Below are 17,518 nucleotides of genomic sequence, written 5' to 3' on the forward strand. Positions count from 1 at the left end.
TTTTCTACCTCAACGGACATCGCGCTCAACAATTGGCCTCTTTTTAACCTCCTCACAAACGCGCACGCCGATGACGCTGGCCTGCCCGTTGGGAGCAACTTGGGGTTCAGCATCTTTTTCAAGGACAGGAGAACCTAGGGATCAAACATCTGACCCTGTTGTTAGTGGACGATTGAATATACATTGATGTCAATATAAATGACAAGACATTTGGCATGTGAACTTATGAATGCCAGAAGTACCTCGGGGATGTTATCTTGGGCACAAGAGAAGTCAATGTTACCATGACTACAACTGTATATCATAACTTATCAGAGCTATATGAGAATAAATTGCAACCATACACCAAGCAGGCTCTTTTATATATATGTATTGCTCTGCATCTGGAAGTGCTCCAGCTGTTCTGGTTGTGGTGGTCTGGTATGACCATGTCTGGGTTGTGAGGTTTCGATTGTGGGGTAGTTGAGGAATCTTCTCCACGGTTCAATGCTGACCCTACGGGCCACATCACAACAGGCCTGGCTGCCAGCCTTGACACCAGGAAACATGAAAATCACTGAAACAATTACACACGTTGGGATACATCCTTCTGTTGCAGAAGGACAGGGCCTGCTAACATTTCAAACTGCTTCTGATTACGTCTTCAGTTAGGATCAAGTTTTTTCTATGCATGGACAATGTGTGTGTCAGGAATGCAAGCCTCCATCAGATCAAAAGATGCATTTTAGCTTAACCCGAGCGGCCCTTTGCATCCACCTCACCGCCAGACGGATTTGGGCTTAACCGCACCCAAGGTTTTTTTCACCACTCACGAGATTTTGTTTCAGCGAAAACACCAAAAAGGAAACAATATTTCATGATCTAAGTGTTCGCAACCTTCTCTGAGGTGGACGGAAATATTTATGAAGTGTGTTTTCTTAAAAAAAAAGAAAAGAAATCTGCCTTTTGTACTTGACCCCTCTCTTCCCCTTACTCCATAACTACTAAACCCACATTGCCTTATAATTATGGTGTGTTTTTTTCCCCTTGTGTGCAGCAAAGTAGTAAAGGCTGGAGCTAGTTAAAAGGCTCTGTACAAGTTACAAGGCTACTGCTGTTTAGACCAATCAAGACAAAACAGCACGCTTAATCATTTTATGACTCAATCCCGTATACTGGTGGACATGTAAACACAGCCTTCAGGGGCTTGTGTTTGTGAAGAAGGGTAGTATTCTGTGTGTGTTTGTATGCGTGAGTATTGTTAACCTCTATTTTGTGTCTCCAAATACTGGGCAAAGATGGTGTTCAAAAAAGCCAAACGTATCACCCAATCAGTATCAGTAAAAGCTTTGGCACAAAGCACACGACCAACTAATACCCCAACTAATCATGCTTGGCTTGTTGTGTAAAGCCCACCATGGATACCAGCATGTCCAAAACACTCCAGTAAAGCTGCAACATGACCATTCATTACAACACCACCAGCACTTCCAAAGTCTTATTTATGGCTAAATTATCCAGCAGAAATAGGGAACATTCGCTAGCATGCCCTACATGATGCAATGATGAAGCCAAGGGTCAATTTTGCCCGATCAGCCAACGCGGCCAGAAAGAGCTTTTGATGAGCCAACGATGCCACTGATGTGAAAACAAAGGGATTCAACTGCGAGCCAGACAATCATTTTATAGTAGATTTCTTACACAGCTTGTTTCATTTTATTTTCCTCAGGTAAAAGAACACAGCTGCTCTTAGAAAAACACCAGTAATCATGTCTCTCACCTGGCAGTGGGAGTCTGCATGCATGCAAAACCATGTGAGTACTTCAACGTCTCCAGGGGCCAGTGTATGAGTCAGCTGAGCTGAGCCATGATAGGGCACACAAAGCCAGAGAGGCCAGGCTGTGTGTTTGTGTGAGCAAGTAGACAAATGGGTGGAGGACAAGGGCCAGATGAAGTCTTGGCAGGTGTCAGCACTCAAGTTTTACCGTGTTTTCATGGGCATCACTTCACACACGAATACACCCTGGCTACCAGAGGCAGTGCTGAGAGCTGGGAACTGAGAGATGACGAGGACCAAAGGACTAGAAGCTCGGGAGCACTGTAGTCAGAGCTCACGGCGAAGTGAAAGGCAACGTCTTTATCACCGCTGGCATACAACCCCAAACCATTCTCATGAAATCCACTTTGCTGTGAGTTTGTTTAGCCGATACTCCATCTGGGAGAAAAGACGTTCTTTCTGTATATTCTCAAAAGGTACATATATGTTTCTTTCTTCTGTGGATTCACGAGCCCCTGGATCCAAATATAATAGCTGTATGTTAGTACAAGTAAATAAGTTATCCTCCAACACTTTGCTACCTAAGTCACCAGAGCACTGATCACTTTGGTCACTATAAATGCACGTCACCACGCAGCGGTGTTTAGTATTTGAGACTGGTTTCAAGACCACATTTTGAAGGTGTTGGTCTCATCTCGTCTCAGACAAAGAGGACTCTGTAGAGTAACATTATTACAATGATGAAAAATGAAACATAAGATTCACCTCTGCAATGCTTTTTGATTATCATATCAAGAACATCCTCATGATTCACTTGTGACATGTTTACAGCAGGTGCTCTTAACTACAACACTGCCAGGCAGCAGTGACAAGTTGCAAGAAATTGCCTTTGTACGTTGCCATGTAAGAAATCAACTATTTTGCTTCTGATATGAGTAAATAAATAGATAAAAGGCTAAATGATTCAAATGCTCTGAAAGCAATATCAGTAATCTATCACTATCAGTCCATGGAGCTCATACTTTATTGTGTTCTATGGAGTGTGTTTGAATATTAGGTGCACATAAAGGTATCTCTCTGTTACCTGTTGCCAGCTGTGCAGGGCAGTGTCCACGGTGTGTATGGCATACTGGCTGATATTGAGGAACACCGGGTCCACAAACACATTCACATCCAGTGTGGTGTTCTGAGGGCAGCATGTGGCTGCAGCTTGGCCCTGAAACACACACACACAAAAAAAAAGTAAAACATCGAAATTCCCTGATCAGTGCTTTGAATCCTAAACATCCAGGCAGTTAACTATCATGAATAGCTGAGCTCTACCTGCAGTACACAAGGCTGGAGGAGCTGGAGGTGTGTCAGGTTTCGGTACTCCAGCAGCTTGCAGTCCAGCTGGGTGGAGAAGCTGAACTCCTGACACTGACGTGGCCCGCTGCTCCACTGGCGCAGGAAGACCCGCGGCTCCCGGGCGCTGCTCAGCATGAACTCCTGACACTGACGTGGCCCGCTGCTCCACTGGCGCAGGAAGACCCGCGGCTCCCGGGCGCTGCTCAGCATGAACTCCTGCTCCTGAGGCAACTTCCTGTCTGGCAGGAAGGGACGAAGCTGTCGAGGTGGAACTGAGAGCAGAGTGAGACACAGCATCCGCATGAAGAGGCTGGACTGATCACATGGCACAACTGTCAAAAGATCCAATTCTTACGTTTTTTTTAAATGTACTTATCTTTAAGGCGGTACCGTCTGTCTTTTTTTACATTCAAAGAATCAGACCCAGTAAAGCCTACGAACAATTAGTGTAGCCTAGTCTTTATCTGTAACTGTTTAAAAAAAAGCTGGTCGGCATTCAAATGTTTTAGAATACGAATGTATTGTAAAGTCACGAGTGAAGCGTTGAACCATTTGGTGCAGCCCGACTGATCTTTATCTTCAAACTCAGGAGAACTGCGTGTTCTGTGTCCTACCTGTGCCCAGCTGTTCTAGATGGTGGCAGAGGTGAATGTCCAGCTGCGCAAGTTGAAGGGACACGCCCAGGGAGGGGACAAACCAGGGAGCGAAGCAGGAGTCCACGCGGGTGCAGGCCGCCAACGCGATCGGGGAGACCAACTGATCGCAGGGCAGCTGGGACCCGGACTCACTATCCGAACTGGAGGGGGAAGATGAGACACAGCAGACAGGAACAGATGCAGTGGTGTGACTGACTGTAAAAACACAACAGAATACTAAAACCACTTTAAGTGCAGAGAAATAAAGAAACCCTATGAACCGAATGCACTCTGTGAACATGACATTGTTTCATATGAAGATAATAAAGGAGGAGAAAAGAGTGATTCAGATTGGACAGTTTCAAGGAGGACAACTAGCCAACGGTTATTGATTTTCTGGAATATCAAAAGCACCAGGCACAGCTGTGGAATCACAGCCACAAAAAATTCTCCCCACTAATTACAATAGTCTGATCCTCATCTGCAGCTGAACGCTTTTGTCTCTTGTCCGGCGAGTTACAAATTGCGCGACATCCTCGCCACAAATCTACAGTGGAGATAAACGCCGCAATTATTCAGACACAAGGGGGAATGAGAAGAGACAACAGAACGAAGCGGGCCTCCTCGCTGTCCCGGCCTGCGAGTTTAGGTACATTATTACTGCCGCAGTTTCCAGGAGAGCCTCTCCGTGAACATTAATTGCATGTCATGGTTGATGATGTGGAATGGAAGGTAATTGAAGTGAATGACCATTTGCTCTGTAATTTGCTGCTACCATAATCCAACGTAAAAAAATTAAAATAAAAAACTCCAGCAGGAAACGCTCAGGACCCGAGAAACGCTGGAGCAGCAGAGTGCTCCTTAAAAAAGATAAGCATCATATGTTGACAATTTTCATTACTTCCAGTTGGCAGGGCAGCCAAGTTATTTTTTTCTTGCTGGAAACTAAAGTAAGGCAGATGAAACGGGCGAGTGAGGGGAAGGGGACTCAGTTTTGATCAAAAAAGACAAATAATTTAAACATAAAGGAAATGTAGTGTTTGGGCTATGATTGTAATGCAACGCAGATGTATATTTTGCTTTACACTGTATCTGGTACTGCTGGTACTTTTTTCTCTGTTTCTTCTCTTACATGTTTTCTTATTCCTCCCTCTCTGCTCCTCTGGAGCTCTCTAAGCCACACAGAATGTGGGCTTGGCAATTCTCTTCCACTAAAACGTTCCCGAAATCCCGAGAGGACGTAAAAAGGGGGGAGAGGGAGAGAGAGAGCGAGAGACAGAAAAAAGAGAGTAAATTAAGATGAGGAAGGAATGGGGAATGAGAGAAATGAAAAATGGGCGAAGCATGGAAGATGTGACGGGGTGAGACGTGAGAGAGATGAAGAGAGGAAGCAGTGGTAGCTGGAAGAGGGGAGTAAAAGCCCCATTGAGGTGTTGGGAGCGCTTGGCAGGCTTGAACCAACCGGTCCAACCCATCCCAGCTCAGCCCGGCCCAACCCAGACCTGAGAACTCATGAGCCAACCCAAAAGGGGGCTCTCCGCTCCTCTCGCTTCCCCCTGAGCTTCCCCCTCGATTAGATACACTCAAGGTAAGCAGGAAGGAATCCGGATGGGCCCTGACAGGCACTTGGTGTGCTGGGAAATCTCATTAGGCCGATCTGAACGCCTTCCAAGCCCGCTCCCTGCTCCTGCACGCCAGATGTGGGGCGAGGGACGCATTGCTGGCTCTTTGTGCTCGGCAGCCTGGGTGCGCTTTCTCTCTCTCTTTCTTTCTCTCTCTCTCTTTCTTTCTCTCTCTCTCTTTCTTTCTCTCTCTCTGCTTTCTCTATCACTGGACAGCACACATACTGCGTACAAATACCTAAGAGCACAGAGAAACAGCTTAATAAAACGCAGGTTTGCCCCCCCCCCCCCCCCCCCACACACCTCTGCTCATCTCCTCCCTCTCCGTTGTTGTTGAGGACTATCCTCCACAGGTCTGAGGCCACCAGCTCCTTCTGCTGGACGGTGAGGCTGAGGCTGGGCAGCGGCAGCTGGCAGGCGCTGCTCTCTGAGAGGCTGAACTCCCGGAAGGGAACGAAGGCCTGCTGGAGCTCGTCCCAGTACTCCAGGCTGCACGGTACCTGAAAGGAAAAGACACAGTGAACAACTTACATAAGCAGCCCCCAAAATATGTATCTCATTCAGGTTTGTATGCATCTCCGTTAATCAGGGTAGAGATCTTCAACTCAGATTGAAGCTTCCTTTAACGCACAATATGTAATTTGCTATTGGTTATGCTGTGAAGTAGCGTGGGGTCATGCTCTACCAGCATTGCTTTTCCACGCAGTTGGCCTCTCCTGGTTAAGAGCCTTCAGAGTTTAGGAGGTTTTCACCACAGAGGTCTCCTCTCCAAAACAAAAGGGATCAGCTGATTAAAACACTGAACTAAGCGGTTTCATGTTAAAGAACAGTGTGTAGCATTACCTTGGAATTAGCCGTTTATATCGACATATATACATAGGGCCATTCAGGCTTTCGTGTCGGCCACAGTAGTTCTCCTACATGAAAAACGGATTGCGACCCTCTTACATCTGCTTATGCAAATAAAATTGTACTGACTGCCTAAAGGAAGGGACTAAAAGAAAAAGACAAGTCTAAAGGAGGTTTACTGCTGTTTATTCTAGCCCTTTCTTCATTTGCTGAGCAAACATGATGGAAAAAGTCAAAGAGGATCCTGTAACACCTCATCCTTGTGCTGTTGCTCATGCAAATCCTCCTTAAATACCTGTGGCTCAAACGAACCCTCTCCTCCACCGTATAGACACACACACCTCTGCTCGCCAGTCAATCATGGATCAATCCCAGTATTCACTTGGATGAAATCACACAGGAGTCTATCGCCATTTTGTTCCCCCTTACTTCCTGCACACGGACTAAAAAATGATCACAGATATTAGTTTTCTCTCTGAAAGAGCTTGGAGGAAACGTGAATGAGAACCCAAAGACACCGATGTGCTTCTTTGCATCTCTTTGGGTGGCATTATTGGGTTACTCCGAGCTCTGCGACTACTTGATCAAATGTTCAACTGAAACACAACTCAGATTGTTGCTGTCGAATGTATATGCCTGCATGTTTTGTTGTAGAATTGATGCTACCGATGGATCAGAAAGTCCTCTTAAGGTGGTGGCTTTGCTCCATCAGATGCCAACATCGTACGGATGAATCTCCCACTGAGTCATCACTTGAACCTTTGCATCCAGACCGCATACGCAGAGCATTGTAAGCTCCTCAGTGTGACCCTGATTACGCATCAGATGTTTCTGTGAGGCGTTGTTATTGCACAACAGGTACTCTTTCAGTGCTGTAGATCCCCCCCAGTCACACAAAGCATTAAGCAGTGGTCTGCTGATCATTTATCATCGATAGGTTATTGACCCTTTCAGGACACGGGGAATCCCCCGGCTTGGAGAAGGAATGAGCAAGCGATTTATTCTTTTTAATGGTGTCTGCATTACAACCTTGAATGTTTCTCACTTCAGACAAACCAATCTATAATTTCTCATGTAGTCTGGAAAAAAACAACAAGCGCAGACCACCAACGCAGCGAGACGACAACTACATCTGCATGACTCGACCCCGGGCCAACTGTATGCTATGAGACGGCCATTAGCATTGAAGTTTCTGAGCTGTTTCTCACACTGAATAACAATCAGCTCGTGTGAATGACTGGTAGGGCTCAACTCGTTACTCACACATCGTGCCAAGATTCGCATAAATGTGTTTGGTGCTCCTGTGTGAACTAAAAGCGGGTTCTCGGGTTCCCTTGGCTACCTGCGCAACTCTGATGGATCAGTGGTGGCAGGGAGCTTTTAGCAGCACACCTGCAGGATGCCAGTGTGTGTGTGTGTGTGTGTGTGCTGTTTATGGGTGAGTGAGGGCATTTGTCTGAGCACATGTGTCTGTGACAATCCAATTGTTTACCGGAGGTACCGATGCTCCCCGGGAGCTTACCGAACCCCATGGAACCGTCAACAAGACTGTGTGTGAGAAGCTTTGTGCTCACAAAACGTGTGTGTGTTGTTTCGTATGCACGGTGGGTGCGGCGTACTGTTAGGGGAGGAATGCATGAGGTAACCGTGAGCTTACATCATGTATGAAATGCCACACAGCTTTTCCTGGAATCCGCTGCTCATAATTGTACCCGACAAGAGTGGTGCACCCGCAACCCCGACACACTGAGCCACCGGAGCGGAAACTCACTGAATCTCAGCGGACGATTCCCAGAACCGCGTTGCTAAACAGAGAAGGTGCTTTCTTTTTTCACCTGTGATATTCTATACACATGACGGCATGCAGAAACTAATATGTGAGGTGCATGTATGGTACAGTGGAATACATTTGCATGGCTGAATGTGCGTCATGTTCCTTTGACTTTGGCCTTGGAGAAAGTGTGGAGATGAAATCGATAACCAGCTCGCAACAAAAAAAGATATAATGTTGGAAAAATTTCTTTGCTACGTTGGACGTCTGGCAATGGCTTCTGGGAGGAAAAGGCACCTGTGTATATGTCAAACAGATTGTGTATACGTGTCCACGTATAATTGCATGTATGAAAGACAATACGCGTGTATACACGTGTGTATACACAGGTGTGCGCATGTATGTGAGTGCGTGATACAGTCCGGGCAGCGTCGGTTTCCGCTGCCTGATTGTGTGTGTACCTTATCTGATAAACAACACGTAACCCTGAATAGCTGACATTCCCCTTTGGGTAAACGGGTGCAATCTGTGTTCCCCTCAAGCAGAAGGCTGGCAGCTAGGCCTCGGGACAAAACATCAGCCCGGGGCTTATCTTACATGCTATCTTGATGTTGTTTGAGTCAAGGTTCCACTTTGGAGGTGGTTCAAAAGGCCCGGAAAGCTAACGTTTAGGACTTTTCAAGTGCTTTCAATATTCAAAAACTCTTTACGAATGCATTGAAATCCAGGACTGTTGGCAGCATTGTGTACACACACATCTGATTTCCATCCCTGTCACCCGGACCCTGTTTCTGCCAAACCGCAACATACTTCTCTGCATGGAGTTACTTCTCTGGGACTGATTGACCAATCACTCTCTCTCTCGCTCTAAAAAAGCGTTAACTGAAGGCAGGCAAAACTAAAGCAAATACACAACACACAGAAATGATTTCAATTTCCGTGATGGACCCAGGTGCGATCGCTGCTGAAGTTTAAACATGTCCGTGCAACTGAAGACTCCCCAAGCTCCCATCCGAGGCTGCGGCCGCCGACACCCACAGCCTCGTCTGCCATTGCTCCTATTAACAACATCAACACTGTTATTAGGTCTTCTGTTATTCCACTGATGCCTAAGTGTCCGAAAAATCCACTGCTAGCTACCTCTTATCAGCCGGCGGACAAATTGAATTGACGTCGGCTTGAGCAAATGTTTACTCAGGAGATGTAATGAAAATTGTTCTGAAAATGACTCCCGCCATGCTGTCTCAGGTGGGCTAATATAGGTTAACATTAATCAGAGCGGAAAATCCCACGCCCAGATCTTCACGCTCCACTTTTTTTTCTTCCTTTTAGTCTGCAATGCCAAAGTTTTTGGTGAATGAGGTGTAAAAGCTCCAGATCAAATTAACCTCACGGACAGTCTCGTATTTTGAATAATGCAGGTCTGCTTGAGCACTAAAACAACAGTGATCCTGGCTAAAATACACCCTTTTGCTCTTTTTTGGGGTCCGCTCCGCAGTGAAACACCCACCGACTCCAGGAGATAAAAAAGGGACGTGAAACAAGGATGTGAAGCGGAGGGTGGACCTGCGATTCTCATGATAACGACAATGGCAGCAACAGCAGCTGCAGAAGCGGTTATGACTCAAAGGTTGCCGGTTCATCTCAGGCCACAGAGCTTTTATGATATCGGTGGCGGGCCCTGCCGGGACATGAAAGCCTATCCCACAGTGTCATGTACGAAGAAGCAACAGCAGGGGAGCAGATGGTGTGATGTTTGCGATTCTTGGGCACCCGCCGGAACAGCAAATTTGGATATTGGAAAAAAGCTAGTATTGGTAAAAAAAAGCGAATGACTACACGCGGAGGCTGAACTCCACTTTAACAAACTGTACCTCCTCCTGCTCCTCCTCTGAGCCGGCGTCAGGCTGAATCACCAGCTCCTGTGTTCACTCCCGGTTTCTCAGGCTTTCAGAGCCCCGCAGAGAGGCAGAGAATCGAGAGAGACGGACGGAAAAAAGGAGCAGTGAGGACACCTGCTTATGATTCAGAGGGCCGGACCACACGGCGGTGAGAAGGTGAGAATGAGTCACCTTCTATCTCCTCATCATCACTTGGGCCCTCTACGGGCAGGAACCTGCGTCTGCTCCCCCCCCCCTCCCAAACCCAATCACTCTGACATGGTTCCCCTTCTACTGCTTGTAAAAACAGTGCAGTGCAATTTGACTTTGAGTAATGGAAGAAGGTTTGAATTCCCCGTCCGATACACTGGAACCAGTTGGGAAACCACAACTATTTAAATGCAGGAAATCTTGATTTTATAAAATGTTAATATGATCTGCTCCGGGGGGACAAGCGAGCAGCATGGCTCAGAGCAACGACCACCCCCCCCCCCCCTCCACCAACCCCACCTTCCACCTATTCAGCTGGGTGGAGACGGGGAGCAAAGGCAGAAGTAGGGAGAGGAGAGAGAAAAGGAGGAGGAATAGAATGAAAAGATGGAGAAAATGTGAAGAGCAGCCACTTTTATTTTGGTCACCTTGTCCTCCTCACCATCCACCTGCCGGTGAACGGCCGTAGAACCGACTGAGCGATGGGGAGGAACGACAAGACAGCTCGACGCCACACGTCCCTCTCTCTCTCTTTCCCTCCGTGTTTCTTTTTCTTTCCCTACGCCTCTCACTTTCCATTTCTCAAAATCTATCAGCCTTCATCTCCGTGTGGCCACATGGTAATTTTAGAGGCCTGAGAAATTATGACTGCCTTTTCTCTCCCCTCCCCCTCCCCCTCCTCTCTCTCTGCACAGCCCGGATGTGAAGTAAATGAAAATTCCTTTGGAACTGGAACTGAAACTGAACCATTACGGTTTCTTTTGTTGTTTTATGGCTGCATTTCCTTTTTCAGTCACTGGATTTCTTTCTGGTTTTAGTATTTAGTTTGGATTGAAACACGAGGTAAGGAGGACTGTGTAACGTATCAGTAAACTCACAGAATGTCTTATAGTTACTTGACAATCACTCCTTTCAAAACAGCACATGATACGTGGTGCTGTGTTTTTAGAAGTCTTGACTAAATGCATCGCAGTCGCTTTCAACAGATTTAAACCGGTTTTCAGATAAACTAAATGAATGTTATCAGCCACAGCTTTGTTAACATGTTAACTGCTGTAGAGTCCAAGTGTCATATTACCGGCATGGATGAGACTTTATGTGGGTGTCACACAAGCACAAGCTACAGAATTAGGACAGTCACTCCTTAAAGGTGGTTTCTAGTTCTCTTTTAAAACTTGTGAGAGGCTTTTCTTAGCTGCCAATAACAATGGCTTCCATTGACTGAGCATTCCTTGCTGTTCTCTGGCCCCCGCTGCATCTCATCCCCACACCAAGTGGTTTCAGTAATAGCTGGGTGCTCAGAGCCTCCTCCTTTCATCACCTCCCCACCGTGGAAGTCTCATCACCTGATTCCTTTTAACAGACTTGTCAGAGGAGACAGGGCCGCGCCAGATGACACGAGGAGCGGCGCAGATGATGAGGAAACCACATGCTCGTCAACCGCCGGTTCTCGCTGCGCAACACACACTCACGCGAATACGTCCAGCGGTCACAGAGATGGAAGTACAGATGCAGAAATACATGCCGGCACCCAGGCTAGCTCACATTTGATGGCCGCTGTCTAGGTGAACGACAGACATGTGAATCATGTGAACATCTGCTGTCTGGCCTTCATCGAGCTCTCGTTCAATCAGCTGGTGAAAGACACCACCTCCATCTGTGACCATCTATCTCCATTCTTCTCCTTCCTGTCCATCTTCTCCCACTAACCACCCTTAACTCTGTCTCCCACCGCCTCTTCCTCTCGCCCTCCCTTCGTCACACACATCATCTCCCTCCGCTCTCCACTGTAACTCAATATGTGGCCAATCAGCGAGAGGCTTTGGAGTTTCGCTCATTACAGACTTTACAGCTGTGGGCCTCGCTGTGAAGCCAGACATCTGCAGCACCTTCCAGTGTCTCATCTCTCCTGGGCCGACATAAACGGACGAGAAGAAAACATCTGCACTGTAGGTGAAATGATGTGGGAGTCTGGGAAAGAATCGGAGCGATAAAGGGGAGGATGTGCGGAGATGGAGGACGCAGAGAGAAAAGGAACCTAACCCTGAGGCTTAAACATGTAATTAATAAGTCCTTATTAATGGGCTGGAAATGAAATAAAACTACCATCATTCATTTCAGTAATACCTTCTTGTGATGGGTTCACACCATCTGCGACACCAAACCAAAATGACCCCACCATCAATTACACACCTCCATGACTGCATCTTGTGACACAAATGTGGTGACAAAATCTGTCCCAGCGACAGACAGAAAGACATAAACACTGAAACCTCTTCTGTGCTCGTGCTCGCTGCAGCAGGTGTCTCCAGGGCCACATTTCACCACGGCAAAGAAACAACAGCAATAACGGCTGGGAATAACATGATGAAATAAATATGTGATAAATACTATACATCATAAGTAGTGCTAGTCAAGGAAAAAAAGAACAGAAAAATTACATTATAGTAAAGTCTATCATTTAAAGGGACAATTTTCAGGTTCATTCTTGTAATTTGGAGTTTCTACTATAACATGTTTACATGATTTAATGGTCAAAAAACACCATTTTTCTCATACTGTCTGTCTGAATACAAGGACAGAGCGCCTATCTCTTTAAGACCCGCTTCCCTATCTGTTCCGAGTGGTGGGTGTTTCCGGTCTTCTGTATCCCCCCCCTCCCATTCACAGCGTACCTGCACTCACGTGTCAACAACACAGAGTTTAGCATCACTTCTACCAGTGACTGTGTAGTTATGACATCACAGCCCCTGTGTCATGACAGCTCAGTTTCTGAATACTAACTGTGTCCATTTCTCTGTGGATTGAGCATTTGGATGCTGTGTATTCATCACATCCTCTTATTCTAATACATTTGTTCGCTATCCTTGCACTGCATTTCACTGTGAGCTGCTGGACGGCTGATCCTCAGCTTCTGCTTCTACGTGACTTTTGAAGACTTTTTGCCACGAATAATTTCTAGAAACCTCAATAACTGCAGAAATTAAAACAATATCTGACGAAACATAACCAAAACAAGCTGTGAAACTTGATATGAGCAGGAAAAAGAACAGGAACAATGCATTAGTTCAGGAACAGCACTGGGTTAAGCGTAGCTAACAGGATGATGAAAAACATGTTTTGTATATTGTATTACCAGAAATGCCATTCCTAATTGCATGGTCAATAAATAAGAGGACGCGGAGTGACTTGGCTTATAACAGTGTCAGGGCATTTGACCTAAAAATAGCTCCAGGAAAAAAAAAGAGAAAGATTACAGAGGAGGAGGATGCCAGAGAACGGGATTTGGGATTCAGCTGGCCTTCGAGGACGATAAGCTGGAAAGTGAGGCGGGGGATAGAGAGGCCGAGGATGAGTGATAGGGGGAAAAGTGGGTTGTCCTGTCCCCCGCTGAGGCCCTGTAGACTCAGTAGCTGCTACGCTCTGCCAAATTATAACCTCATCTGGGGTTAGAGACACCTGGCTATTCACACCGGAGCATGCACGATGACTTCCACAGCTGTCTGATCATGTAGTACATGTTTGGAGAGTCAGCGGGGGTCTCAGTCATTCAATAACACAGAGCGAATGGAAGTTCTCATGACTCATGTCATGGGAATTATAAATGGCCCCCAGCCCAACTCCAAGACAGTTTATTTCTCTTTCATTGCAGGTGATGTTAAGCAGGGAGCAGTGAGAGAGATGAGTCTCTTTCGCCTTCTTTATACAGTAGTAGGCTTCCTTTCCTGAGAGTTTCCTACATTTATTCACAATATGCTGTGTGTTTATGTTTGGGTAGGGTCTGTAGAACATTGGTAGTGACGATAGACAGCACCTGGAAGTAGGGCTTAATCGAAACAATTTTATTTTATAAATAAAAGACCAATTATTTTTTTCTGATTATTCTAAAGACTAATTCATTGATTATTCGAAATATTATTTGTTAAATTCCTGATTAATGTAACAATTAATTTACCCAAAATAGATATGTTGGAAGTATAAGGTGAACATTTTTTTCTAATCAAGAGATACACGCATGTGTGTCGGCCCTACCTGCAGGGCGTCCCCCAGGTCGGCAGTGCTGATCTCAGGGTCCTCCGTGGTGTTGAAAGGGACGGGAGTTATCCTGACGAAGGTGAGGACCCGCGGTTCGGGGTACCTCCACAGCATCACCCCCGGGCTGTCCTCCGTCTCGCTGTAGAACACCACCTCATGGGGCCCCGGCAGTCTCTGGGAAGCTGCCACAAAATGAATACTACCATCAGAATAACTTCACTTGAATCTGTCAGTGATCAAAAAGCAAAGCTTAGACTGTGCTTTACAGGAAGACATAAAAAAAGAGAGGGAAAACACACTGTGAGAGGCTGAGGGGATATAGTTAATGGAAGGAAACACAGAAGAGAGGAGCAGAGGATAAACTGGAAGAGAATAAATCCATATATTTTAAGATCGTATCATAAAACAACGACTACACAGGATTCCAGAACAGAAAGCCTGATTTAAAGGCTTCATCTTAAGGGAAGAAAATGCGAATGTGGGATGAACAACAGTGTGTCATTCTTTTCCCATTATGAAATTGATCTGATGTAGCAAAAAAACAACAACAACTTTGACTTGCGTTTAGCTTTGATACTGCGATGTTCTACTACGGAATCCGAACCCTCCCAAAAATAATATCGCCCAAAAGAAGTGCTGTAGATGTTTCCACGCTTTCAGAATGTTTATAAGAAGCCGTGCATAAACAGCCGTGGCTGAGTAAACATTTTCGCGATGGAGTAAACAACCATCGATTGAACCCCGCCAAGCACCTGCAAAAGCTGGACAACGCTGGGTCTGAACCCCTGAGTGGTGTTTGACTTCAGTCGTGGCTGCTGTTTGGGATTCAAGTCCTTTGGAAAAATGTTTATTTGAAAAAAACAGTGGAGCAGAGAACTGCTGCTTTGTTTGGCCCCCGGAGGAACAAACACTGCGAGTCAGCAAAAGCTGTCCGTGGCAATTCTTTTTCCCTTCATGTGAAAGCGGTGAGCTGCCCACTTGAGAGTGGAACGGCATTATTGTTCTTTTGAGGAAAAAAAGGGCGAATGAAAGAAGAAAAAGACGGACACTTTCATGAGGTTTTACTTTCATCGGCGTTAGCTTGAAGTGAGAGACGGCGGACAGAAGACTCCCCTCTACCCGTCTCTCAATCCATCTTTCATCTCCTCCTCTGTCCAACTCTCCCATCCATCCCCGTGTCGGGCCCCTGGGGGCCACTCGCTGTTCTCCACCGAGGGCCCCGGTTGTCTCCTGACCGCTGACAACATGTTGCAGACAGATTGTGCTCTCTGTTCTAGTTCACTACTGTACGTTCTCCTGCTCCAGCCAGCATATTAAACGCATCAAAGAGCAGAGGAACAGTGCAACAAACAAAGACTCAACCACAGCTGACAGAGTGGACGGCTGGTCTACAGCCAGAGACAAGTTTGATCCTCTGTGTATAATGTGTGTGTGTGTGAGAGAGGACAGCACACACAGAGCACAAAGAGGGGGAATAAACAGCATGTTACTCAGAGTGGAACCAGGCAGACATGTCCGATGAAACTTCTTTCCACAGAGGCCTTTGATCTGACTTTGATTTAAGCCCGCGTGTATCTTAAGTGACATCTCACTTTGGCACAAAGGTTCCTTTTTTTCAAACTTTGTACCAACAGTGTCGTGCATGAACACGCTCTTTAACATGCTTGAATGTTTTCGGTGAACTGAACGTATACGCTTGCAACTCATAAGCGTGAGCTTAACGTGCATTTTCGGAACAGATTATGATGGCATGGCTCGTGCAATGAAGGGGGCAGAGACAGACATTGGCCACCATCTGTCCGTCCCCACCGCCAACGTCTGAAATGTCAACTTGACCAGCGAGCGGCGTAGTAAGGGTCGAGCTGGTTACAGCTTCGTGCAAATCCACATTTGTGCACGCGGAGCAGAAACGCTCCCTCGCGAAGACACGTTTCCATTTGCGGATACAGTTCTGTGCGCTCGACTCTCGTCTGTTTTCTTTTACATCTGTGCAGGTTGTTTAGACCAGTGTCATGGCCGTTATTATCATATGGTGTCGTTAGCTCTTGAAACTAAGGTTCCCCTCTGAATGTTCATTCAATATGTGGGCTGATGTCAAGTATGAAAATCTGTGTAAGTAAATAAAATATGTACACACACACACACACACAGAGGTGTAAAGAGGTAAAGTGACAGTATATTGGTGTAGAGTGTCATAGTGATGCGTTCAGGAGATCTAGAGTTCAAAGGTCGTACGGTGCGTGGTATCAAGCTCTCCCTGAGTCTGGTGGTCAGGATGCTGAAAATAAGTCCGAAAGACTGATTAAGAGCTTCTGACCAGTTTACGAAGAAAGAAACTGAAGAAATGAATGTGAACCAGTTAATTTGAATCTGTGTGAACTAAACTTTGAGTTAGGTCTTGTGAAGTGAACTCCAGTTATAATGGCCGTGGTTACCTCTTTCCTGTGGATCCAGGGACTCGTGCTTACCACTGTTCCATCCATTTTCAAAACCGTGTTAAGAAATAGCAGGGAAACCGTATGTCCAGGTAAAGAGTGTTGGATAATACTTTTTGTCTGGTTGCGACTAACAGGAATATAAGCTGATAAATCAGTCTGGCTTCTGCAGAACATCGAGTGAGGTGCTGTTCTGAGGAATGCAAAGTTCCACGAAGCAATCCTGTCACTAGAAACAGGATTTACCTTGATTCCAGCCTCGCTACACTATCAGCCCCTTTGCCACTCTACCAACATTCACCTGAGTCCTGGATGAATTGAAAATGCCCCGTGCGCAGGTCATCTGAGCTGTGCTCCGTCTGAGGGGAGGGAGAGCCCGGGGAAGGAGGGGGCTGGATGGCCTTGCCCTTGGAACGGCTCTCGGCCGGATCTGTATCTGCACCTTTCTGGAGGTTGAGGTACACCCTTAGGTGCTCCTCCACCAGCTTCAGGCAGCTCAGGTGTTCCTGGCCCCAGAAGACCTGTCGAGACAGAAGAGGTAGAGACGGTGAGGTGGTCGGGGGGGACCAGCAAGTCCACTTAAAGAGCGTGGAGGAGTTCAAAACACAAGAGCGTGATAAGACAGAAAGCTAGACAGTGACGCAGACTCACAGCTGATGCATAAATACGCACGGTTACGATAATTTAACATCCTTCTCCAAAACAGGAAGAGAGGCAGACAGGGTTACCCTCGCCATCACCCCTTCATGTCCTGCCTCGCATTGCCCAACACAACCTCACATCCTCCTCACTTACCCGCGGCATTCCCCTTCCCCGTGCTCCATCAAAGCCAGTCGGCCTGGGGTTTGGACCGAGGGCCCGGAATCTCTGAGTCAAAAACTCTTCACACATGGAGCTGCCTGCTTGCAAGGGTGGGTTATGACTAAACTCTAAAAACAGGAAAATTTGGGGATTTTCTTTTTTCTCCCCAGGTTTTTT

At 46.5% G+C, this 17,518-nt stretch overlaps 1 protein-coding gene across 1 annotated transcript in view; it reads right to left on the reverse strand.

The window, feature by feature from the left end:
* The window catches only part of vps13b (vacuolar protein sorting 13 homolog B), a 324,029-nt gene that overhangs the window by 49,679 nt on the left and 256,832 nt on the right, over positions 1–17,518 (reverse strand). Inside the window, exons 40-45 of the mRNA XM_079275924.1 lie at positions 16,842–17,061; positions 14,103–14,287; positions 5,664–5,860; positions 3,718–3,899; positions 3,080–3,375; positions 2,841–2,972 (exon numbers count right to left, since the gene is read on the reverse strand). Of these exons, the coding sequence (XP_079132050.1) occupies positions 2,841–2,972; positions 3,080–3,375; positions 3,718–3,899; positions 5,664–5,860; positions 14,103–14,287; positions 16,842–17,061 (1,212 nt within the window). The remainder of the gene's footprint in view (positions 1–2,840; positions 2,973–3,079; positions 3,376–3,717; positions 3,900–5,663; positions 5,861–14,102; positions 14,288–16,841; positions 17,062–17,518) is intronic.

Source organism: Melanostigma gelatinosum, assembly GCF_949748355.1.
Source record: "Melanostigma gelatinosum genome assembly, chromosome: 9".
Classification (NCBI taxonomy): Eukaryota; Metazoa; Chordata; class Actinopteri; order Perciformes; family Zoarcidae; genus Melanostigma; species Melanostigma gelatinosum.